General features: G+C 50.0%; 1 protein-coding gene across 4 annotated transcripts in view; it reads right to left on the bottom strand.

Annotated features, from left to right (window-relative positions):
- The window catches only part of ABTB3 (ankyrin repeat and BTB domain containing 3), a 301232-nt gene extending 276936 nt beyond the window's left edge, over positions 1-24296 (bottom strand). For all 4 annotated transcript variants that reach the window (XM_070600630.1, XM_070600632.1, XM_070600631.1 and 1 more), the window contains exon 1: positions 20774-24296. In XM_070600630.1, coding sequence (XP_070456731.1) covers positions 20774-21914 — 1141 coding nt within the window. In that variant the 5' untranslated portion in view covers positions 21915-24296. The remainder of the gene's footprint in view (positions 1-20773) is intronic.
- Between the last annotated feature and the right edge of the window lie 2330 nt (positions 24297-26626).

Here is a 26626-nt window from a genome sequence, read left to right as displayed (position 1 = left end):
GGCAGTAGAGTCCACTATACACAAAGGGGATGCTGATCCGACCAAAACAACTCTGCTTTTTCATGTTTCATATATTGAGGTTCCAGAAAGGCTGCATTCCAAACCAAAGGTCACTACCAAGTCTGAAAACCACTGACAACCCAACTCCCTCTCTCGCCTTACAGGGGAAGAGACTGAAGCCCACAGAACCCGGTGCTGCCTTTCGTGTAACTGCCATTGATCTTGTTCTTGTAATTACGTGGTCAATGTTTGCATGTCCTGGACAGCTTTGCAAGGTTGGGGCAGTGCTGTTCCCACCCACTGCTGGACCCCCAGCTCCTGGCACAAAACCAGCCACAAGGTAGATTCTTCATAAGCACCTACTAAGCAAAGCTATGAATGAAAGGGGACAGAGGTGGCTCTCAGCACAGCAGTGGCAGAGCCATGGTTACTCAACCCCGGGCCACGCCCACGGCTCAGTGTGGCTCAGTTCTTGCAGGTGACTGAGCTCCGGCATGTGGTAACAGAGCATCCTTGGCTCTTCTGCTCACGGAGTTCCCAGCTCCCTGTGCCAGGGCTTAGAGTCTGTGCTCCAGCCCTTCCAATGGCCAGCTGTCTCCAGCCACCATTCCAGCTCACACCATCCTATATTCCTCCAGGGCACCAACTGCGTCACATTCATCACTATCTCTCCAGCACCCACCCTGGCCGAGGACAGGCACTCAGCACTGCCCTTCTGCCTCTCTTCACCAAATTCCCGATTTTTAAAAACCATTTGACTAGTCTTTGAAAACGCACTTGGGAACGTGCAGACTGTAAAGAGGCTGAGCTAGAAAAAGGCTCCATCCTGGGGAGGCTCCAGCGAGTCTCCCCGGAGAGGCTTCTTCTGCCTGCTGCTCCCTTGTTTCTTCTCTCTAAAACGGGAAGGTTGGCCACTTAATCAGCCCCTGAGCACTGCATTAATGCTCCACAGAGCTGCAGGAAAAGGGACCGGCGAGCTGTGTAAACGAGGAACCACACTGCAGGCACCAGCAGGGGTTTCGGTCCACGTCGCTGAGCCCAAACATCAAGTAGAACCAAACGTCCCGTCCAGATTCCTGGACAACACGCGGCCCCATCCACAGGGCGGGACAGGCAGGAGAGGGCTCATTGTGTGCTTCTGTTCTGGATTCTAACTATCTCAACACCTGCACAGCATGGGTGTAAATGTGAGCGTGTGTGTGTGTGTGAATATGTGTGAGAGGCCTTAGGTGGGCAGTGAAGCTCTCAGAATGACCCTTGTGAGGCCAACTGCAACTCAGTTTCTTGAGGTCACAAGCACGGGTCCATCTTTTTCCACTAGGCAACACAATTCTAGGACCTTCGTGGGCCTACAAAAATATCCGATACCTTAAAAGTGAAAATTATCAGCTCCAAAACATGAAAAGGAAACAGCAAAGCCATAATTAATAACTGTGTAATTAAGTGACTAAACCCCATAACAGGAAGTCAACAGCATGAATTGTTGACTTCAACGTTCATAACAATTTCATTACACTTGGTAGGGAAGAAAAGGCTAGATTTTTCTCATTCTGCAAGAATTCCCGAGGATACCTGATGATGGCAGAGGAAGCAGAGCCCATGGTCAAAGAGGTAAGATCTACACACAGCAAAATAACTCCAAAAGCAAAATCATTACAAATTTCTTCCAGCCATAATATAAATTTAATGGGGTATGTATGGGCGTGACCTGGCATGGTGCCTCCAAAGAGGGGGAGGCTAGAGTTTAGGAAGACATTAAAATTATCTATATGATGGTCTACAAAATTTTAGCTAGCAAAACTCAACCTACACTCAGAAGCGATGGCAAGTGACATGATTTCTGCTAATTTTGCAGAGCTGATTCAGGCATACACAACACAACACACACACAAACACACACACACACACACACACACACAAACCACAGTTGTTTGTTTTCCAAGCACTGCTGCAGTAACAAATACTTTCCAAAGCTTCGTCCAAATGAAAACAAAATGAAGCTTGCCTTGATGTATGACGTACAATCAATAACCTCCTGCTTCTCCCTTCATAGAAAATTCATTTTACTTTAAGAAAAACATGATGAGTGATTAAGATCCATCACAGAGACCTTGTGAACAGAATACATAAGGATTTCTGGTTGTTGACAGTCCTTTCAGTGGAAAAATTTTGGTGAAATGAAGACGAAAAAGGGAGGGGGGGAACCTGTCTAGAAGCATGTCCCCCACCGGGCATGCCCCATCTTTTCAGGTACCCAGTGCAACATGGGCAACCCCTTTTGTGTGGGAACAGAGTGGATTTCACAGCTGAGCTGAGGCACCCTGGGCTTTGGGAGCCTCTGCAGTTGTGTTTTCCTGCAGAAAGAGCTTGCCCAGGCTGGGCCACAGATTCTTCTAGAAAGTCCCACCAGTGGAGTGGTTCAAGTGGCCCATGATGGAGGCCCATTCTTTCTGGGCCAGTGGGAAGTTGGCTGAGGGGCCATCCGTGTTCTGCAGGGCCCAGCAGAAGCTCTGACGAGCCAGAGGTACCGCCTCCCACAGTGCCCCCTCTCCTTTCTGAGGGGACATTCCGTGAACTTCCTGACCTTCATGTAGCAGCATCTGAAGCCCAGACCATAATGCTTTGGGGGAGACCCATGAGGAGCCCCTCTCCCTCCCTCAGCTGAAGATAGAAGGCCCAGGGTCAGACTCAAGTTCCATTGAGGCCTGAGAGGTTGCAGAGGAGGGAGAGAATAACTCTATACGTCCAAAGGCTGGGCGTCCAAAAGGCTGGGGTAACCTCCACATCCAAATTAGTCTTCAGATGGGGCTCCTGTGTATCTTCTTACCCGTCCTGGCATATCAACCCACGTTTTCATAACGTCGGAGCACCAACAGTGCACAGAGAGTGGCCTTGGGAAGCACACAAAGAGCAATGGACTAAGAGTCAGACAGGTGCCCAGTGCTGCCACTTACCTTGTGACCTTGGGCAAGATGCTTCACCTCTCCTAGCCTCAGCTTCCTCTTGTGCAAAACTAGGGTACTGATACCTACCCACCCTACTACACTGTTACGAATATTAACAGACGTGATGGGACTTCATAAACAGTGCAAGTCTAAAGAATTAATAATACCAAGGTATTATGGGGTTCAAAATAACAGTCAGTGCAGCCTGATAAATAGTAAACGTGTCCTCCTGTCTTCCAGGGGACGCTTGCTTCAAGTCCACCCAGCTGGCAGGTGAGGAAGGGGGACGAACAGGGGGACCTGAGATCGTCAATAGGAACCTTAGGTTACACTGGCTCAGATAAAGTATTTGAATCAATAAGTGTCACATTGTTCCGGAAAAAAAAGATGGTCTGGTCTTTCCAATCACAAAACCAGACTAGATATTGGCAGTAGTGTGTGCTTTTCCTATTATACCAGTGCTGGCACTTAGCGGACACTGAACTATTTCCAGAATGAAGGAGTAGGAGAGACGGAGGGAGACCAATGAGACCATAAACAACAAGTCATAGAGGAGAGACGAGCAGTTGCTGGATCTTTACAATTCTACATGGCCAACCCGAATAAATCAACGGACGGTTCACCTAACAGTTGATCTCTTTTCCCCACTGAACTGACCAGCTGCCTCAGCACGGTCTAGACACAGTCATAGTGTCATCAGGACATTTAAGGAATTTTCAACGGGTCACCTTGCGCCCCTTCTACAGGCGGCCAACACAGTTAAGGGGAGAGCCTGGTAATGACACGCCAGGTGGCCTGGGTGGGAATCCCAACTCCCAGACCCTCGCTGTGCGGCCTGGCCTGAGTCCTTTAGCCTTTCTGAGTCAGTTTCCGAGCTGTGCAGTGGAACTCCTAACACTGACCTCATCAGTGAGGTTGGAGGGGTTCAGCGAGAGAATATTGGGAAAGTGCTCAGCACAGACTCCAGCACATGGCAGACCTCAACAAACGGGACCCGGTGTTTATCAGAACTAAGCAAAGAGAAAAAAGCCTTGTTTCTTTTTCCCCTGGGGCAGCATGGCGTCGTGAAGAGACACCTACCTCGGGGTTCAGGGAGCTGAGGTGCAGGCCGAGCCATGAAGGGAGGACTCTGCACCTCTGTAGCTCAGAGCCTTCTCTCACCGCCCTCGCTCGCTCATCGGCCGGCAGCCGTGCCGCCCCACACAACTCCATTAATCCCACGGGGCTCAGGTGTCTGGTTTGCAAAATCCACCTGACATCCAGACTGAAGGCCGCAGGGCTGCCCAGGGAGAACTGTGCAGGCTTCTCCCAGCGCTAAGATCCAAGAGTCTACGCAGACGCAGCTTTCAACTCTGAATTAGAGCAAGGGGCTGTCTCACAGGAAGAGCCTGGGTAAAAAGGAATAACAGGCGATCATTTCTTGTCTGTTCTTCAAAGAGAAGCAAGCTTTGAAAAGGAGAGATTTTTCAGGGCTGAGGATTCGGGAACACAGAGGAAGACTCCCAGCCGGTTAGCCAATGGTTAGCGCCAGGCTCTCAGTCTGCCTGTTAGTGAAGCTCCATTGATTCATGGTTCATTTCACAGGCCACAAATACATGGTGGGCGCTGTTCCACGTGTTGGGGTAATGGTGGTGAACAAACAGACAAATACGGCTGCTCGCATGGAGCTTACATTCTGTGGCTCATTCATTCATTGGACAAATAGGTTTAAGTGCCAACTGCGTGCCAGATGCAGTATGAAGGATGCGAAGATGAATAAGAAGTGGCCTGACCTGTAACGATAAACCGGGGAGTGGACCATGCGGTATAACCTGATGAGTGCTGTCACAGAGGTTTCAGATGACTGGCAACGAGAATCACACCAATAATCACCAACCTGGATCAAGCACTCACTGCCCCACACCGAGTGCCTGTACACATCGCGGCATTTCATTTAATCCCAAACACGGCTATGGCGTGGACACTCTTACAGGGGAAGCAACTGAGGCCGAGAGCAAAGAACTTGCCCAAGGTGGCCCAGCCAGTAAGAGATGAGGCCGGGTTGTGAACCAGGCTGTCTGACCTCAGACCTTGGTCATACAGCGTGACGTACCACGCTATGACTCCCGTCCATAACATCGACCAGATTAGACATGTCAGTGAATAAATAACTGACACCAATGAGTCACAATAGCCCAAAGTCATTGTCGTCTACACCGGGGTTTAGGAATTCAGGACCGATCCTTTCTGTTGATGTTAAAGTTGGATTAGCCACAAAATTTCTTAAGATAAAATATACACACTTCTTTAATGCAGAGGCAAGCCAGTTTTAAAGCTCAGACCTTTGAGAACCACAGGTGAAGGTGCCGACTTTGACAAATGAAAGCAAGCCCTCCGGCCTGGAAGGTTGGGGAGCGTCTGGCTGGATGGGGTTATTTTTGGTTCAGAGATGGCTTTGATGAGTTCCAGCTCTGCTCCCTTGTATCAGAAATGCCCCCTGGGAGGCGAGGCTGCCGCAGTGAAGGGGAACAAAAAGGAGAGCTTTGCATCAGGAAAAAAGCAGAATTGCAAATAATTGCGAGAGGGAGGAACAGAGTCCTCCTTGACCCGGAAGCATCTAGTTGTTGGATCTTGCATTCTCCCAGTTCCGTTCGTTTCCAGCGCTGGTTCTCCTCATTCCCTCTCTGCTGCGCCATCCGTTTGGGGGCCTGGAGATCGACAAGGTTCCGAGCCTGGTGCTCACCTTTCTCTCCCCTCCCCTCCCCACCCCGCCCCGCTCAGTGCTTCGCTGAGCCTCCGCAGGACACCCTCTCCTGGCCTGTCTCCACGGCCAAGGCCAAAGCACAGCCGCACCGTGGGATCCCTGCTCCCGGGGCAGCCCGGGCCTCCCAGGATGTTGGAGCAGGAAGGACTCACCAAACGTCCAAGCCAGTGCTTTTCAAACTCTGTGTCTGGCAACGGAATCTCTTTCTCAAATGCATCTTATGCCAAAGCCCAACAGAGAGAAAACAGACGAAAGGAGAGCAACCCTAGGGAAGTGTGTGTGTAGGGTGGGGTGGAAGCCTCTCACGCGAGCCCCACCAGTGTCCCAAAGGCCCTTTATAGAACCCTAAGACTCGTAAGAGCCCAGACCGAAGTCACAGATTTGGCCTAATCCCCTCAGTTGACACATGACACACCGAGGCCACTTTGCCTCCATCCCCTGTGAAAATATCCCAAACATCCTTCGGGTTCATTATGGGTAGTGTGGTTCCCATGAAGCACACGGATGCTGCTTGCTCATCGGGCCTGAAACAGTCCCCAGGGGTTGCAGGCAGAAAAACCCCCACAGCTCAGGGCGTGTTGGTAGCAACTACCTCGTATGCCTCGCGACACTTCCTCCTCCTGGATCCTTTCCTCTGGTGGCTTTTAGGACGTTTCCCGGTTCCTCCTCTCCTGTCTGACCCAAGGAAGGGCTCAGTTCTTGTCTCTTCTACAAGCAGGTGACCTAGTGACCTTGGTGACCTTGTCCTGCCTCATGGCTTTAAAAACCATCCATACGCTCCCGACTCCCAAATTTCTATCTCCTCACCATCCTCCCTCCTGAGCGCCAGCCATGAGGATCCAACTACTTGGATGACATCTCCACCCGGACGTCTAAAAGGCACCTCAAACTTCGCTCGTCCCAAACTGGACTCATGACTGTTCCACCGGCCCCAAACCTGCTCTGGCCTCTGTCTTCCCCATCTCAGTTTATGGCAGTTCCATCCTTCCAGTTGTTCAGCCCGAAAACCCTGGAGTCATCCTTACGCCTCTGGTTCCCTCACACCCCACACCCAATGTGTCAACAACATCTTGTTGACTCTTCCTTTTAACGATGGCCCAAATCCCACCACTTCTTAGCCCACCTCCGCTGCTACCACGTGGTCCAGGCCACCATCCTCTCCTGCCTGGATTGTTCTAAGAGCCTCCACACACTGCTCTCCCTGCCCTCACCCTTGCTCCTCTAGAGTCTATTTCCAAGCAGCAGCCAAAGTGATTCTTTTTAATCCTAAGTCACGCCTGCCAATCCTGCAACGGCTTCTCAGTTCACTGAATAAAAACCAAAGTCCACAACAGCCTAGGAGGACTTACCCAACCTGGCTTCCTGAGATTCTCTGCTTCCACCTCTTATCCCTCTTGGCTCACTCACACTTTTCCACCACAATGGTTTCTTTGCTATTCCTGCCTCAGGGCCTTTGCACTGGCTATTCCCCCTGCCTAGAACACTCTTCCCCAGACACTCGCATAGCTAAATCCCTCTTCGACTTCACCTCTCTGGGCCAATGTCACCTTCTCAGTGAGACCACCCTAACCACACTATTTTTAATTACAAGCCACCATCCCCAGCCCTCCCTGTCCCCATCACTCTGATTTATTTTTTTCCGTGGCAGGTAGCACCTTCTAACATCTAGACTGTTTAATTATGTTTGTTGTTTAAGGTGTCCCCCGACTAGAATGCAAGTTCTATGAAGGCAGGGAGTTTTGTCTCTTTGTGCACTGCCGTAGGCTAAGTGCTCAGAACCAGGCCTCCCACATAGTAGGCTCTCAATAAATGTGTTGAATGAACAAATGAACGAATGAGTATTCTGCAGTTGACAGATCACTTTCATATCTGATGATTCCTTTGAGCTTCAAAACTCTCCTGGGATTTTTCAGATGAGAAAACAAGTCCAGAGAAGCACACCAAGAAGAGGTTCTCCTTGTTCTTTACCAACCACGGGCTGACATGTGAGGTCACCAAACGTGACTTAATAACTGCTTTTCACCTCCTGCTTAGAAATTCCTTTCAGGCCTCAACCGCAGGAACAGCTACAGCAGCTGGTTTATTGCTCTCTCATCGGTCATACCATGAATTGTGCATCTGCTCATGATTGCTCTTTTTACACAGGCTACTGGGAAGCTCGAGGGCAGCAAATGCTGGTTCTTGGGTCTTCAGATCCAGGATTTGCACCTGAAGCTCCCTGGTTGCCACTCCTTAGGACTTAGACTGAATTATACCACTGGCTTTCCCAGTTCTCCAGCTTGCAAATGGCAAACTGTGGGACTTTCTGGCCTCTCTAACTGCGTGAGCTGATTCTCATAACAAATTTCCTGTTACAGATATCTATATACGTCCTGTTGGTTTTGTTTTTCTGAAGAACCCTAATACAGTGGTAAACACTAAATAAACGTTAGCCTTTGCCATTACTAAGTGCTGAGCTTTACGGTTTCCCGAAGTGTTGCCTCCTCGGACACCTACGGGTCCGTGAATACCACAACCTGGTATTATCATTATTTCCCATTCCTGTATGAGGAAACTGAGGTTCAGCGAGGTCAGGGGCCTCTCCAAGGTTGCACAGCATGCGCACACCCTGCTAGGCCTGAGCCGCAGCCTTCCTACTCACTGGAGGGTTCCGGCACCTTCCTGCATCCCTTCCTCCTCCACCGCACCCCCACAGGCTCCCAGCTGCCCCGAGCGGTTCCACATGGTGGGGCCATCAGAGGCCACGAAATCACCAGCTTGCTCTTGGTCTGTTCCTTAAGCCAAAGCCCTCACGCTGTGAAGACTTGGTGCAACGGCAGAATCAGCAACAGCAGGGGGACCAGGTGGGGAGGAGGGGAGGAGGTCGGGAGGGGAACAGAGGCAGGGCCCCCCCTCCCGGCCCCTCGGAACAGAGCCTGTGGCTTCTCACCTACGCCAGCCTGCCCCAGAGACTGGAAGAAGCAGCAGCAAGAGACTCATCATCTGCCCCAAAAATGGAGGCTGCAGGAGGAGTGAGGGGAGGCTTCGAAAGACAGAGGGCCAGATGCAGAACTCGGAGGCGCTGACGGGGGGACCAGACTCCCGGCTCTCCTCCCACGCTGGCCCAGTGCAGGAAGGAGAATTGCGAGTCCTAACCCCAACCCCACCCCAGCCGCACTGTCTAGTGTCCAGGTGCTGGCCACAGCCACCCCTGGAAGCACGAGGGAGGGGCAGCCGGACCTCCCCCGCCTGTCGAAGGAGGCTCTGTCCCATGGCCCCGTGAACCTCTCCTAAGGAGCTACCGCCACGCGTGCAGCTTACCTCTGGTGATCATCTGTGAATAAACGAAACTCACCTCAGCCTGCAAGCCGCATGAGGGAGGAACCCCATCCACTTTTTCTTGCCCAGGCCCCCACCCTGCAAGGGGCCGAGGGAGGAGGCCGAGGGAGGGAAGAGCTGTGCCCGCTCCCCGATACCTGAAATCCTCAGAGGCATCAAGAGAGAGAAAGAGGTGATTTATGTCTGCGTGCTTGTGGGGCACATCCTGACGCCCTGGGTGGTACTGTGAGCTGAGATCAGGAAGGAACAATGACACACGCCACCCAAAAACACCCCAGTTAATCCAAGCAACCTCCACCCCCGAGACGGGCCCCTTTTGGAAGGTTTCTCTCGTCCTCTCCAGCTGCCTCTCTGATTTGCCCTCGGATGTTAGTACACTGGGGAACTGCTAATTTGGCTCTGCCTTCAGCACACCTGATCTTCACAGGGATCGTTTGCATTGGCTCAGCCACAGCTAACAGGGCCCTCTGCACGCTGCCGGACTAGCATCTCTTTGACTGCGAGATGCACAGTAAAACTAGAGATGCTACAGCGGGGTCCTAGAGTAATCTCCAACGCTGCTGTCGACAATGTAGCCTCTCACCGGACCCTGCCTCCCAGGAATGATCTGGTTTGGAGGGGAGATGGTCTAAGGACCCAGAAACCTGGGATACTGGTGCCAGCTCTGCCCTGTGACCTTGCTACCTTGGGCAAAGCAGTGTCTCGCTCTGGGCCTCAGTTTCCCCACCTGTAAAATGTGAGGTTTGAATCAGATGCTCCCGTGGGATGAGGCATGGCATGGGTGGGAGGACGTTAGAATTTGTAGTCCCTCGGACTTGAGTTCAAATCCCTGCTCTGCCGTTTACTGTCTCAGGGACTGTGGGCAAGTTACTAAATGTTTCACAGCCTCAGCTTCTTCTTGTGTAGGATGCAGGTGATATCAACACCCAGCTGGCCTTTCTACATTCACCCTTCTCTTCCCGTCTGCTCTCAGTACTGCAGCTACATGAGCTTTTTAGAACACAAATCTGATCATAGCATCTCCCTCCTTAAAAAACCTTTCAAAGGATTTCCAGTGTCCTTGGGAAAAGACCAACTCCTTAATCTGGCAGATGCTTGGTCCAACCCCCACCCAGCTCCCCTCACTTGGTTCTCCCATTCCAGCCACACTGGCTGCTCTCCTCCTTATCATGCTCCCATTGCCACAGGCCCTTTGCACATTCTGTTTGCATTCACAGAGTACTTACTTCTCTACCTTTTCCACCAAATGGGCCATACTCCAGCCTCCCTCAAGCCTCACTACCTCATCACTTACTTAGAGAAGCCTTCCCTCACTGCTAACTACATCAAGAGCCTCAGTAAAGACTCTTACAGCCCCGTGCATCTCTCCTTTGTAGCAACCATCACAGTTGTAAATTTACATCTAGACGATTATTTGATGAAAAAAATAAGTCCACTACAGGCCTGCAACTCCATGAGGGCAGGGACCATGTGGCTTAACATCTAACATAGTGCCTGCAGAAAAAGTCATAACGAATATAATAAAATCCAGCAATGCCAATATTTATTAAGCAATCTCTGCATGTCAGGCACTTTGCAACAGCCCTCATATTTAGGTTTTATTTTTATTCTCATTTAACAAAGGGGAAGACTGAGTCAGAGAGACTAGGTAACTTGCCTAATATCACACAGCTAGTAAGTGGTCAAACCCTGGAAGTCTGGTTGCTGGCAGACTAAAGTCCTTCACTCAATAAATGAAGCAGGGTCAAGGAGCAGCTCTTTAAGCAAGGAGGCCGGCACTTCTTGAGCACTTGTTAATAATAATCGCTAACAGACATTGAGTATTTACCATGTGTCCAATACTATTCTAAGGACTTTTGCGTGAATTAACTCATCTTATCCTCCTAATGACCCTATGAGGGAGTACTACCATTATCCTCATTTAGCAGATGTGGAAACCGAGGCTCAGAAAGATTACCTGGTTTGCCCAAGGTCACCTGGTTGATAGGGGGTGGAGCCGGAATTTGAACCTTGGCCCCCTAACTCCTGAGTCTGGGAAAATCCCAGCTCTGTGGTCCCCAGGGAGGACCAGAACAAATTCTCTGCTGCGCCACAGATTTCTGCATTCGGTTCTAGTGAGAAGGCTGTGCTCCCTCTGGCATCGAGCCTACCCGGCCAGGCAGGGTATGGACAGAGCTGTCCCCTGGGGACCACAAAGCCACCCACTGCCCCAGGGCCTCAGCTGAGGAGGCTACCCAGCAACCTCAAGGATGGCTGGGCATGACTCATGGGGCAGCCAGGGATGGGGAAGCCAGCGGTGGGGACTAAAAAAAGACCTGTGACCTCATATTATGCAAAGGACGGTCAGCAACCATGACCACTGGCACCAAGGAGAGCCCCGCCCTCCATCCACACCCCGAGGCTGCACTAGAGTCCTTCTGGGATCCTCTCAGCGGCTCATCGGGCCCAGATTTCGCCACTGTGCTATAGCCATTCAGACCACAGGTTCTGGAGCCCAAATCCCAACTCTACCCCTTCGTAATTATGCCATCTCGAACTAGTTGTTGGCCTTTCTGAGACTCAGTTTCCTCCCCAGTGAAATGGGGATAGGGAACACCCACTTCACAAGAACAGTGTGAAGACTGAAGAAGGTAGCATGTGTGAAAGACCCAGTGCCTGGCTCAGCAGCTCTTGATCCCCTGTGGATGCCACGCACGGGATGGAGCGGGGAGGAGACAGGAGCACAGCACAGGTTGCCTGCAGCACCTGCTCTTCTGGATTTATACTTCACCCATGCCTGAGAGCTTCGCACCAATTCACTGTCAAGCCACGTAGCACCCCACTTCCAGAATAGGATGATGATAACAATCATAAAGATAAAGGATAACAGTTGTTAAGGATGTACCATGTATGACACACTGGGAAAAACACTTTGAATCCACCATATCATTTGTTTTTAATAATATTTTAATCTTCACGAACACTCTATGAGGCAGTCCAGAGCCAGATTGCTTGGGGTCAAATCTGACCCACCACTCACCTACTGTGTCACCTTAGGCAAATTCTTTAAACTTTCTGTTCCTCAACATCCTAACCTGTACAATGGGAATAATAATAATAATAGCACCCATTTCATAAGGTTGTGGTGAGGATTAAAAAATGAACAACCTGGGGCCGGCCCCGTGGCCGAGTGGTTAAGTTCGAGGGCTCCACTTCGGTGGCCCAGGGTTTCACCCGTTCAGATCCTGGGCGCAGACAAGACACCACTCATCAAGCCATGCTGAGGCGGTGTCCCACATGTCACAACTACGAGGACCCACAACTAAAAATATACAACTGTGTACTGGGGGGCTTTGGGGAGAAAAAGGAAAAATAAAATCTTAAAAAAAAATTTTTTTTCTAAATGAACAACCCAATTAAAAAATGGGCAGAGGATCTGAACAGACAATTTTCCAACAGGCACAGGAAAAGATGTTCAACATCACTAATTATTAGAGAAATGAAAATCAAAACTACAATGAGATGTCATCTCCCATCTGTCAGAATGACTATTATTAAAAAGACAAGAAATAACAAGTGTTGGAGAGGATGTGGAGAAAAGGGAGCCCTCCTGCACTGCTGGTGGGAGTGCAAACTGGTGCAGCCACTATGGAAAACAGTGTGGAGATTCCTCAAAAAACTAAAAATACAAATACCATAGGATCCAGCTATTCTATTTCTGGGTATTTAACCAAAGGACACAAAAATACTAATTCAAAAAGACAAGATGCACCCCTATGTTCATTGCAGCATTATTCACAATAGTCAAGACTTGGAAACAACCTAAGTGCCCATCAACAGATGAATAGATAAAGAAGATGTGGTATATATACACAATGGAATACTACTCTGCCGTAAAAAAGATGAAATCATGCCATTTGCAACAACATGGATGGACCTTGAGGGTAATATGCCAAGTGAAATAAGTCAGACAGAGAAAGACTATTACTGTATGATTTCACTCATATGTGGGAGATAAACAAACACACAGATACGGAGAACAGATTGGTGGTCACCAGAGGGGAAGGGGGTGAGGAGGTGGGCGACAGGGGTAAAGGGGCACATATGTATGGTGACAGATGGAAACTAGACTTTCGGTGGTGAACACGGTACAGTATATACAGAAGCTGAAATAGAATGATGTAGACCTGATATTTACATAATGTTACAAACCAATGTGACTCAATAAAAAAAGTTACTATATGGCGGCAGAAGTATCTAGCTTTCTATCAAAAATTTACGCCCCTCCAATAGTGTAGAATTGTGGCTGCCCTGCTGGAGACCACAGTTCCCAGCCCCCTTGTATCTAGTTGAGGCCATGTGACTGAGTTCCGACCACTGGAATATGAAAGGAACTGATAGACCCACATTCAGGGCTGTCCGATAAAAACCTCCCACACAATCCTCCACACTCTGTTGTCCCCAGTCAGGGAAGTTCCTGGGAGTCACGTGTTCAGACGGCAGACCCTCCATCAACTTCCATGGAACAGAGCTCCTCCCTCCCCTGCCATCAACTGGACTCAACATGAATGAGAAAACAACTCTTACTGTCTTCACCCCCTAAGATGTTAGGGTTTATCTGATGCAACAGCTAGCATTACTCTAACTAATAAAGAAATTGGCACCAGAAGTGGGGCGCTTAAATAAAAGGCATTGGCTTAGAAATCAGATGGCAGGTTATGATATTAGAGGCTGTGAAACTGGAGACCCATGTCATACAGCAGTAAAATGTTTGGCTGAACCATCATCTATGATAACTTAGAAGGCAGAACTCATGCCTAGTGAGCCTGTAAGCTGTAGAGGAAGAGGCTTGAGAAAAATAATAGTAATAGAGTTTGCTGATTGTTCCTGGCTGAACTCAATAAGGTATTAGGGAAAGACAGGAGCTCAGGCACAAATTAGCCAGTTTGCAAGGAAAATGGGACAGAAATAGTAGAGAGGTGAACAAGATAATTATTTCTAGACCCCAAACAATAAGACTTAAGATCGAAAGACTTTTAAGTGAAATAAATATCAGATTAAGGGTATAAGCTTCCTACCTATACCTGATGGCCTCAAGGTAGGTGCCATTAAGTTGAGAGAGAGAGGGAGGAATGGGTTGAGAAAGATAAGAAATAATCTGCGCTTGAGAAATAAGTCTGGGAAATAACTCTGGGTGTGGCTACTGGCACATCAGACATCCTAGATGAAAATCCTACGGGGTTGTTGAAGGAATTGCATTGGCAAAATCAATAAGCCGGGACTTTAAAAAGCTTTTACTCTTACAGTGTTAAAAACAATCCTTGGGCCTCTAAAATTTCAAGGGCAGGAACTAGGTTACAAAAGATGTGGAGCCTCAGGGAGGTCATACTCCCCAAGACCCACTTCAAGTGCGGCCAAGAAGAATAATCGACCGAGAAAATCCTCCCAGAAGGCAGAGCCAGGAGCATGGAGAACAATGAACCACGAAATTGCTCCCAGAGAGCAGAATCTGGGCTTAAGCAAGGAACGTCTCCCGCTTCCGGGGCACGGCCACATCGTGCATGCTTGGCAAAATTTCATAACTACTAAGGACCAGTGACTTCTGTGTGTCTTCCACTGTTGCCTTTTCCTAATAGGTTATCCTCCAATATGGCATCTGGGCACCGAGTGGAAGATAACAAGTCTCTTTTGGCTCATGGCCTGAATCACGAGGAGTCACGTTCAACCCAATGGATGGCACAGAAATTCACCCAAGGATCCTGAACGTCAAGTTGGAAGCAGAGATTGGATAGAACATGAGTTTCCTCCCTGTGGAAAAGGGAACACGTTTTGTGTGTGAGAAGGATGCACACAGATATTCAGTGGCCAGGGGGCCAGTGACACATCTGGCCAAGGATATAAGGGCTCAGGGTTAGCCCATAACACCTTTCTTAAGATCCTCCACATGCTCCTCCCTCTACTTATCGGCTGGATGAATGTCAAAGGAAGGCCCTAAAGGCCACACGTTGAAGATAAAGAGAGCACCGCCTCCCTCAGTCTTGGCACCTAAATGACCTTCCTGCCTCCTCCCACCCCGCTCCTCTCCCACTCAGACTCCAGTGAGTAAGAAATGACCTTCTCTTGCATTAGGCTCCTGCGATTCGGGGCTGTCTTTTATAATAGCTAATGTAGCTGTAACAATTATAATACAGAGAGCTTTTGAAACAGCACCTGGCATATAATAAGCACTATATAAGTGTAACTATTATTATTACAATACCCATTTTACAGATAGGTAAACTGCAAGTTATGGGTGTGTCTGACTCCAAAGTCAATTACTGTTTTATATTTACCTCTCAGTGGATGATAATCAGACCCATTTTATAGGTTAAGTTTGGTGCCTGGGTCAAGGTCACAAATAATAACAGACTCAGAATTAGAGGCCTTTCTCCTATTTAAAGGTCATCAGCAACCCCACCCCTGACCCGAGGTCTCCAGGTTGGTCCCCCGTTGTTTTATTTTGCTGTTATTTTTATATCATGTTTCAGGAAGCACCCTACTTGCAAAGATCCCAGCACTGAACTGGCAAGTCTGCATAAAAAACCAAATAACCCTCCACTGACCCAAATTCCAAGTTTTAATTTACATTGAGCTAGTTAATTAAAAACGTGCTCTGTGAGCACAGAACTGCTGTGGCTGGCTCTGGAGATTGCTTCTGCCGTTCTCCATAAAAAGCTGGGTTTCTTCTGTGACGTTTTTGTCCAGTACAGCAACGCTGCACCGTGGAACAGCAGGACCAAACTGGAGGACAAGAAAATGCTGACTAAGCATCTAGTCTCCAGAGCAACAGGAAAATAAATGACCTGAACACCAACTTACCCACCAATCCAGTGTTGGTGAGGCAAGAGCTCATGTTAATTAATGTTTATAAAGTGATTGGGTATCCCTGAAATGAAAGAGACTATTCTAAATCCCCAAAGTATTATTATTACCACCAGCCTGAATAATCTGTTTTTTAAGGAAGCCATTATTATTGAGTGCCTACTATGTGACAGATGTTTTCACATACTTGATCTGACTTAATCCTCTTAATCCCCCTATGTGGTAGGTTTGGATTTTCTTCCTTTTTTATGCTTTTTTTGGGGGGCAATCCTCACTGTACAGATGAGAAAACCAAATTCAGCAAACGTCATTTGCTAGAAAGTGGCCAAGCTGAAATTAAAGGCTAGATCTTCTAAGTCTAAAGTCCTTCTCTCTTTCATCACACCACACTGCCCCTTCCAGTCTTCCCTTCAGATTCTTTCTGCATTTAAAACCAAATTTCATTCAAGGATGCCTGCGGCTTTTTTTTTTTTTTGGTATGTCTTTTTTTTATTGAAGTGTATTTTGCAATACAGTGAAACGCACAAGTCTTAAGCTTACAATGCAGCATGTTTTGACCAATGCATATACCTCCATACCACTGTCAATGTAAGGGACATTTCTATCACCCCAGAAAGTTCCCTGGCACCTCTTCACTAAGGATGCTTGTTTAAAAAAATACAGCAAAAAAATGAGCTACTTTCCTTTCACCAAAACAATCTTTTTGTGACCTTGGCGGCGGGGGCATGTCACTTGCCCAGTGGGTCCATCCCTGAGGTGGATGCACTGAATTATCTGATGCTGGAAATATCAGGAAGAGGTACCCAGCTAAAATTCTGCACCCTGCTGGCTCCCTCCACACTGAATGGATGGGGATGAGTTCATCTGGATGAAACAGAGGCGAGATACCATTGGGCCTGGATTTATCACAACCGCCATCACCATTTTGGCCTCTACCGTGTGTCAGGCATCAGAGTGTAACACCCTTATACACATAATCTCATTTCATCCTAATTATTGTTTCCATCTTACAGCTAAGGAAACTGGAACTCAGAGAGGTTAGGGACATACCTAAGAACACACAGCTAGAAAATGGCAGCCTTGAAATTCAAACCCAGGAGGTCTGACTTCAGAGGCCTTTACAGACGTTGATGGGTAATTTTAAATCCCAAAGATTTAATGGGCCCATTATATTCATTCAACAAACCGTACTCAGCATCTACTAAGTGCTAGGTGCTGGGTTGAGTGATATGGAAGGAGCTACAAAGATGAATAAGATACAAGCTTGCACTGGAGGTACCATAGCGTGATGGAGAGTCACTTACAGCAAGGTCAAGGTCAGGATCCCCAAGACATGGGGAAAGGGCTGTGTAAGGCCCAGGTTTGGGGAGTAGTGGAAGGGTTGCATCAAGGAGGTCCTCACAGAGATGCTGGAAAGATTTCTCTTGATCCAAGTCTTCATGGATGTGTGGGAAGTGGTCAGCTCTGGAGGGGTTTAAGCTTAGAGGTAAAACATACACAATGGCATGGTGAAGCCCTTCTGTCTGCTCCTTATTTAGCTTCAGCAAAATCAATCAAGCCCAATTTTAAAACCCCACAGGCATGCAACACACACTGAGGTCTCTAAGCTGCTACCCTACCTCTTCCTAACAGCTGAAAATCAACAGAAGAAAAAAACCTAGCTCTGAAGGGTAAAGAGTCACTGCAGAGTTCATGCCTTCAGCCCGTGCACGTGATTGTTGAAAGCCACCAAGCCCTCCGGGTTCCCTATGATCAGGTTCAGGATTCCTTGGGCCTGGCAGTTTAGCAGCAGCAAATAAGAAAGGTGGACAGGTGCAGAGATGGCAGTAAGAAGGGGCCACCAAGGTAGAAAGACTTGAAAAGATGACGCAAGACACTCAAAAATCAACAGCTTCTTTCAGGACATCGCTGTATAACATTACACAATAGCTTGCTCAACTCAACAGGCATCTCATAAGCTGCAGCTGTGTACCAGGCCCTTAGACTTGGCGGAGGATATAAAAACATGAAGTCCAGTACCGCCAGTGCAGTTTGATAGGAACAAAAGGTGGATAAATCGGGACAGAAAGAACGTCAGGCTGTAAGGGGTCTCTGCTTCACTGTGTAGGTAATGAAGGGCAAGTGGGATGGCCTGAAGGCAGGGAACGCATCTGTCACTAAAGAGCAAGACAGTGAAGTTCACTGTGCCTCAGTTTCAGTATAACAGGGATAATCGTAGTACCTTTTCAAGGGAATGCTGTAGACCAAATGGGTCAATATAGAGTAGTTTTGCACGAGTGTCAGCTGTTATTACCTTTACACTTGCTCTATCCTGGATTGACTAACTGCTCAATAAATATTGATGAGCAAACGAATTCACAAATGAATGAATAAGTGATGCCACTGAGTTAAAGGGGAAAAAAATTGATTGTGTAAGGCGTGGGCTCCTTAATAAGGCTTGCAGATCAGAAAGACGGCCATGCGAAAACAGTTTAAGAAACAGGTTTGATGTTTAATGTATGTTTCAAATACACAAGAAAGTAATCGCTCCTTCCTTAACTCTTCTGCATAAATGACCTGCCATTTTAAATAAGCCCAAGGAAAAGAGAAAAAGAGATCACAATGAAATTACAGTATATCTCATACCAAGAGATGGCTGAAGGGGCCCTGAAACCCAGGAGTTAAGCTCTGCTGTGGGAAACGCTGTGATGGCAGCAAACCCCAACCACCACACACTCAGCCTGCCCAAAACCAACTCTGTGGCCTGCTCCTTCCTTAAATTATACTTACTCCAAAAAGGATAAACACAAAAACTGTCTTTAAAAGATGTTAAGGATCATAAAAGTAAAACCAATTTGAAAAAACAGAGAGGCTACTAACACAAACAGACCGAGCTAGAAGAGGACCTGGGGGTCTCTCGCAGATCTAGGCCCCTATTTGACAGATAAGAAGTCTGGGGCCCAGAGAAGGGAAGTGAGTCAACCAAAATCATAACTTCAAGAGAATGGCAAAGACAGACATGGAGCAGGGCATCCAGATTCCCGAACCGGAGCCTCACGGGCTCATTCCTCCCAAAGGAAATATGGAGAGAGAAGGAAGGAGAGGTTCCATCCCAGCAGGGGCTGAGGGTTTGGGGGGCCAGGACTGAGTAAAGGACGATCGTAAAAAGGGGGAGTTAATTCCCAGGGCGGTGGGCGCTCCGGTGGGAAGAAAATGAAGCCCTCTGCGCTTTGCGGGGCTGGGGAGTAGGGTTCCAGACTGAACAATCCTGTCCAAAGCTCCTGGGTTTTGCAGGTGAACCCTTCCCCTTGTGAAGAAGCGCACACAAAGACCAAAGCCGTCTCCCAGATGTTTCCATCTTAGTCCGGATTTCACGTGTGGGTGGCGTGGGTGGGGGGATGGGGAGCCTCGCAGATGCCTTCGCTTTAGGGTTGCGCCCTCCGTTGGCAGCAGAGGTGGAAGGGCTCTGGCAAAGAGATCCCGAAGAGTCTTGGGGATCAACGCGGAAGTCGCGAGCCCGCCCCCGCCACACACACACACACACACACACACACACACACACACGCTTTGCTCCCTTCTTTCCCCTCCCCCAACAATGATCAAAGCCAGGTGAAGGGACCGAGAGCTAGAGGGTCGGTTTCAGAAGGGCTTCTGGACCCGCGCGCCTGCTCGCTCCTGCGCACACTCACATACACACGCACATACACGCACACACTCACATGCACACACTTGGCACCCCCAGAGGCCGAGCCGCGCCCGCCGCATCTCTCCGTCAGCCCCCGGGAAACGGACAGGCAGCAACATGAATGAAATCTGCCCAGAAAGACTGCATTTCAGCTCCAACCACGCAATCTCGGGCCAAACCGCTGAATATGTAACAAAGTTTTATTTCGCTTTTGGAGTCTCCAGTTACGCTTCTACCATTTCCTGTGGAAAATTGAAGCTTTGAAGTGTCTAGCTCCGGCTTTCGCAGACAGGCCGGACCGCCAGCTCGAGCTCTCGAAAACAAGAAGCCCCAGCCCCACCCCCTCCGCCGCCAGAATTGCAGGTTCAAACCCACCCAGGTCTGGCCTGCAAAACGGGAGGGTGCGGGAGGGAATGACAGAACCTGCTGGAAACGACGCCCTAAACTGACAACCCCCTCCAGAACCCCGCCCCACTCCCTTCCTGCCCTGGTCCCTAGTGGCTGGCGCTCCTTAAGCCAAGTGGTGACAGCTGCAGCTCCCTGCCACAGGGAACCTAGAGCTGCAAGAGCTGGGAGGTCGGAATTGGGGGTGGGGGGTGTCCATTGCGCAGGACCCACCAGCTGTGAGCTCTGGCCCTCAAAACCTGCCCCGGAAAAACTTGAGACCTGAAAGTCTTCCCGCTCCACCCTCTCACCACACACACCTCTCCCCTACTGTTTCTAGGCCGAGCGAGCTCTCAAACGTTCTGCCTTTAGAGCCGCGGGGCCTCTCCTTTACCAGCTCACGGACAGAGTCCCCGAGGGTGCGGGAAAGTATGCGGACCGGGCGGCGGAGGGAGGAATAAGCCTCCTCCCCAATTCCAGGGAGCCAAACTTGTGCGCCCGGGAATTTGGCATCATCAAGGTCAAAAAACCAGGGGTCTGGCAGAAATATGTCCTAGGCGCAAATGACTGCAAACCTGTTCCCCACAATGGTGTCGGGTTCTTCCCACAGCCTGCAGGAGGCAGCCGCCGCCCCGCCCGGCACTGGGGGCGGAACCGCGCGCTCTGGGACTTGGCACCTTAGGAGCCGCGGGAAGTATGAGGATCCCGAGCGCAGGAGGGAACAGGCGGGTTTCGGGCCGCCTCCAAGTCGGCGGTCCCATCAGAGGCTTGGGACTGCAGCGGGTGGCTAGAACGACGCGGGAGGGGGACGCGAGGCAAACTTGCGAGGACAGTCGGCCGGGTTGGGTGGGAGGGGGCGGCACCTGCGCGGCCACTTACCGCTGGCGTTCTTCCCGCAGATGAGGTGCTGATAGGGCTGCAGGAGCCCCCATATCTCGGAGTCGTTGTTGACAGTATGCTCCAGCGTCTCCACGGTGAACTTGGGCGCCTCGTGGAGCGCATGGTGGTGGAGATGGTGGTGGTTGACCGCGGCGGCCGGCGGGGCTGCGGCGGCGGCGGCAGCGGCGGCCGGCTGGGCGCAACAGCTGCTGCCCCCGCTGGCGCTGCTGGCTGCGCTGCAGGCGCCGCCGCTCGCCGTTCCCCCTCCGGGCGCCTCCCGCTCTTTATCCACCGCGGGGGCCGCGCCGGGGCCGGAGCCTGGGCCTGGACCGGAGCTGGAGCCCGGACCGGGACCACTGCAGCTCCGGGGCAGCCCGGAGGCCACGACCCGCGCGTAGATGTCCCGGAAGAGGCTCTCCATGCAGGCCGTCAGGTAGATGGCGGCGTGCTCGTGGATGCGCAGCGCCACGCGGCTGTCTACCATCCAGCGGTACACGCGGCCCACGGAGAAGGTGAGGCCACAGCGCGCAGACTTGCCGCGGCCCAGGCGGTCGCCGCCGGCACTGCTCATGTTGTAGAGAGACAGCGCGGCCAGCGCGGCCGCCGTGCAGTGCGCCGCCAGGCCCCAAGACAGCACGATCTCCATGGCGCTCTTGATCTCGTACTTGGTGCACTTAGCGAAGCGCAGGCTCAGGCGCTGCGCCTCTTTGGCGATGCGTACCAGCGCCCGGCTCACCAGCGTCGACAGCTTGGCCAGCGCGTCTTTGGGCAGGCCGCCGGGGGCCACCGGGCCTGCCCGGGGATCGCGCGAGCGCAGCAGCAGCGCCTCCAGCTCCTGGAGGGTCCAGGGGACCTCGTCGAGGTCCGGCAGCAGCCGCGAGCAGTGCTGGCCGGCGCAGTCCAGCCCCTCGGAGTCTTCCACCAGGGCAGTGTTGACGGTGTCAAAGCTGTTGTGCCGGCTGTGCATGGAGTCAGCTAGAGGCGGCCAGCAGCTCCCGCCATACGGGGACGCCGGGTGCGAGTCGGAACAGCACAGGGACAAGTTGGAGGAGCGCACCGAGTCCGCCGCGCCACCATAACCCGAGTCCAGCGTCAGATCCTCCAGCGTCCGCACCACGGGCTTCTTACCTCTCCTGGCCATCGCTACGCCACTTCATGCTGCGGCCGCCGGGGAGCCGAGGGGAAGGAGCAGCGAGGAGCAGCAGACGCCGGGGCGCGGGCACAGCCGAGTCCGCGCCGCCTCGGCTCACTTTTCCACCAGCCGCTACTACCAAGTGTTACTACTTTCGGCTGCCTCCTGGAGCCGCCGCCGGTGGAATACACAGGGCAGACCCTGGAGTCATCTTCCAGAGCCCGGGCCGGAGCTGGGGCGCACTGAGGACAAGCCAGGCCGGGAGGGAAGCTCACGCCGGGACTCGCCCCTTTCTTCCAAAATAAAATAAAAAGTGTCTGACCCGCTCCTCCCTGGGCCCAGCTGGGCGCAGAAGCCGCCAGGCACTGGCCTCGGTGTTCGTAGGACGGAAATCGACCCAGATGCCACCGCAGCAGCAGCTCCTCCGGCAGCTGGCTCTGGGCTCCGGGCTCCCGGCTCCCGTCTCCCGGCCCGGGCTCGCTCGGCGCCCGCCCGCCCCGCACTGAAGCGCAGCCGAGACCGCAGCGGCTGCAAACCCTCCCGAACCCCGCAAACCCGGAGCAGCCAGCGGGGCGGGCGTATGTAAAGCAGCGCCGGCGGAGAGCCAATGGGACCAGGGCATGCTAATCACCTCGCTTTTTTTTTTTTTTTTTAATTCCGCAGCCCCGCCCCTCACACGGGCCCGGGGCGGTGACCAAGGCTACAGGAAGTGGGGAGCCTCGGGCTGGAAATTGGGGGGCCTGTGGGAGCGCAGAGACGGGGACTGCCCTCATGCTGCTGGCCCTGACCCTCAGGCTCCTGGCTTTGGTACCAGAACAGGAGGGTGGTAGATTGGGCAGGTGACCCCCGCCCCCCCCATCCACCGAGGTGTGCTCCCCTCAGCGGTTTGCAAAGTGTGTGCCTGGGATTGCTTTCTGCCCCAGAGTTTCGGATTTCACTTTCCTTTCTTCTTTAATTCGTACACGAAGCGTGGTTTTTCTCCCTCTCCCCTTCCCCCACCTTCGGGTCCCCAAACCAATTAAAGCGGTCCTCTTTCAGTCCCAGTTTGCCCCAGCTTGGAGGGAAATAAGAAACTAGGAGAGTGAAGGGGCCAGGGCGATGCATACCACTGAACGGCTAATCTGTGGACATTAGCCACCTGCCACCAGGCGCATTAACTAGGTTCCTTCCGGTAGCCAGAAGGACCCTGCGCCCATCCTTCAAAGGGCTGCGGGTGTGCTGGTGGGAAGGCTCGTGTCCCACTCTGTCGTTCTGGTGGGTATGGTTCCAGACAGCTCAACTTTAAAAAGGGTAAGTTTGCAGGGAGGAGAGTCTTCTTTTTTGATTGAAGAAAGATATAACATATATGCATGACACGGCTGCATTTATGTCAAAGGGCAGAAACCAGATCTTATTCACCTGGGGATCCCCAGCACCCCCACAATGTCTCTGCCTGACGTAGGGGCTCTCTTCTTCTGGCTGGCTAGAATTTTCCACTTGGAAGTCCCCTCCTATAGGAGGGTAGCCCAGATCCTTCAATACTGGCTTGGGTGTTTCAACTGCCCATCCTCCTCTGAGACTATTGATTTCTGGGCTTTTGTTGCGGGAGATTGTTACAGCCTGATGATATGTCTAGACTGCTCCCTGGACTAGGGCTTCCCCATGCATAGGCCTGGCACAGAGTAGGCACCCAGGGACCATTTGTTGTAAATGGGTAAATGAAAGGAGGAAGGGTGTGATCTTGAACTGTTTTGAATGTTCAACAATGGACTTTCTCAGATAAGCCTTTAGATTGTCTGATGTTTCTCATATCTGTCAACCCAAATCCACTGTCACCCTTCACCACAATAAACCAACTAACCAGAGCTTGAAATGGAAAGCCACCCTTCCCTTCGCAGTGATAAACCACCATGACCCTGTAGCTACCATCCTAATACATGTGCTCATCACCTCTCACTTTGACTATTATTGTATTCTACCAACTGGTCTCCTTCTCTGCTGCCTTTTCCTTCAAACCATCCAGTCCAAGAATCTTCCAAAAGCCCTGTTCCGAGATTGTCATTCCTCTCTCGAAAAAAATTCAAAGCCTCCTCATTGCCTTCCAGACAAAGTTTATATGAATAAGTCAGAGGGAGAAAGTCAAATACCCTATGATCTCACTCACAAATAGAAGATAAAAACAACAACAAACGCACATGTAGAGACAGAGATTGGATTGGTGGTTACCAGAGGGGAAGGGGGGAGAGAGGAGGGCGAAAGGGGTGATTAGGACATGTGTGTGGCGACGGATGGTAATTAGTCCCTGGGTGGTGAACATCGTGTAATCTACACAGAAATTGAAATATAATGATGTACACCTGAAATTTATATGTTATAAACCAATGTTACCTCAACAGAAAAATAAAGTTTATATCGATTAGCTGGCCTTCAGAATCTCTTCACTCTGTTCCCAGACACTCTTTCCCTAAATATTCCAAACCTTTTATAGGGGATCACGATGGTTAATTTAGGTGCCAACCTGTGTGGGCCACAGGTGCCCTGTGTAAACATTGTTTCTGGGTGTGTCTCTGAGGGTCTTTCCAGATGAGATTAGCGTTGGAATCTGTGGGCTCAGTAGAGTAGATGGCCCTTCCCAATGCCGTTGAGCATCGTCTGATCTGAATAGAGCAAAAGGTGGAGGAAGGAGGAACTCGCCGCTGGGGCATCTCATCTCATCTTCTCCACCTCTTGACCTGGAGTTACACCATCGGCTCCCCTGCTCCTCAGGTCTTCAGACTTGGACTGAATTACACCACCAGCTTGCAAATGTCAGATTGTGGGACTTCCCAGCCTCTATAGTCACGTGAGCCAATTCCTCATAATAAATCTCTCTATATATTTTTTCTCTGTTTTTCCAGAGAATCAGAACCAACAGGATATATACATATATATATCTGATTCTCTGGAAAACCAACTAATACAGGGAGGCCACGTCTTTAAGGATCCAAACCCTGCCTTCCTTTCTAGCCTCTCACTCATCACTCCAGCCTCCTGAGCATATATTCACACTCCTGCAGACCCACAGATACACTCACACAGCTACACAGAGACATACACGGATGCATGCACACACATGAGTGCACAGACACACACACACACGTGCTATGCTCTAGTCATAATGAAATCACTTGCTTGTTTTCCAAGTTACCCTGTTGTCCCTTGCATCTGATATGCTTTTGCAAATGCTGTTTCCTGTTCTTAGGACACTTGTCTTCCTCTTCCCTACCTGGCAAACTTCTCAACCTCTAAGATTCAGCTCCAAGATTACCGCCACTGGGAAGTTTTCCCCGAGGCTGCCTGCTCTCCACCCAGCCCAGACCTGGAAAGGTGTCTCCGTCTCTGTCGCTTGGGGTTTGTTCCCAGGGCCTTTCCTCTTCTCTGCTTGTTTCCCTGGGTATCTCATCCACTCGTAGGCCTTCAGTTACCACGTGTGTGCTGATAATGCTTGAGCGATGACCACTACAAGAGTGCATGCAGCAAGAGGACTGGAAAAGCTTCATGCTCAGGGAAAAAAGACTGAAAGCGATGGGCTTAGTATTGGTTTATTTTCTTCCATGGCACCAGGTCGACTTGGGTTCCAGTACTGCCTCTGCCGATTTTCCAATTACGTATCCAGTGTTCACTCACTCAATCTCTTTTACCCTCCCTTTCTTTGCTCTTGAAATGCACAAAATAATCACACCCACCTTTACAGGGTTGCTGGGGGTTAAATGAGATTTTTCCATACTCAGGATTTAACACAGTGTCCCATCCATGACAATAACCAGATAAATGTCTGTTATTATCTTCTACATTTTCTTATTTTCTGCAATGAACACATTTCTTACAGAGTCAGGAAAAAGATGACAAATGTCTCACGTAACATCCAACTTATCCTTCAAGGCTGAGCTGAAAGGCTCCCTCCTCTAGAAGGTTTTCCTGTATCTCAGCAGACCATGCTATAGACGTTGTGCACATGTCTTCTCAGACCTTCCAGACAGCACACTCCTTGAAAGCTGAGATCTTGCCTGACGACACAGTGCCAGTACTGAGTATGCTCTTTAGTATTATGAATAAACCAAAGCATATGTCCATTTCGTTTACTAAAATAAATCATTAACGATAACGTTAAGCGTCTGACGGTGAGTAATCTCAAAACACCAAGAATAATAAATACCTCAACCAGATTAAATATTAGCCCCATGCTATTAGAAAATTCAGTGTCTGCAAAAAAGTATGAAGAAGAAAATTTAAATAATCCAAAATATGACTGCACAGATCATCAACATTAACAACTTCTTGTATTTCCTTCTAGGCTTTCTATTTTTTTCTGTCTTTTTTCTTCTGAACATGTATAGTTTAACAGAGTTGGAATTATTCTGTAAATTATTTTGCATTTTGATTTTTTCCTCAAGAAATTTCCTCAAACTCTATAGTATAATCATTTCCCCATGCTATTCAATATTCATCCAAAATATTCTTTTTTTGTGGCTACAAAATATTCTAACATATGTTTATCCCTTCATTGGTGTATTGAGTCCGCACTTGGTCGTTTTTGCCTTCTAACTCGTGTAAGTAATGCTGAGATGAAGCTGTTTGTACATAAACAACTCTTTCAAAACTAGAAGTCTTATATATGTTATCCTCTAAGAAATGCAGAGAGACAATAAACACATACTAAAGATTTAAAAATAAACAAAAAAACAGAAATTAAACTACTGGGA

The sequence above is a fragment of the Equus przewalskii genome, chromosome 29 (genome assembly GCF_037783145.1).
Source record: "Equus przewalskii isolate Varuska chromosome 29, EquPr2, whole genome shotgun sequence".
Taxonomy (NCBI): Eukaryota; Metazoa; Chordata; class Mammalia; order Perissodactyla; family Equidae; genus Equus; species Equus przewalskii.
This window is presented reverse-complemented; position numbering and strand designations above follow the sequence as displayed.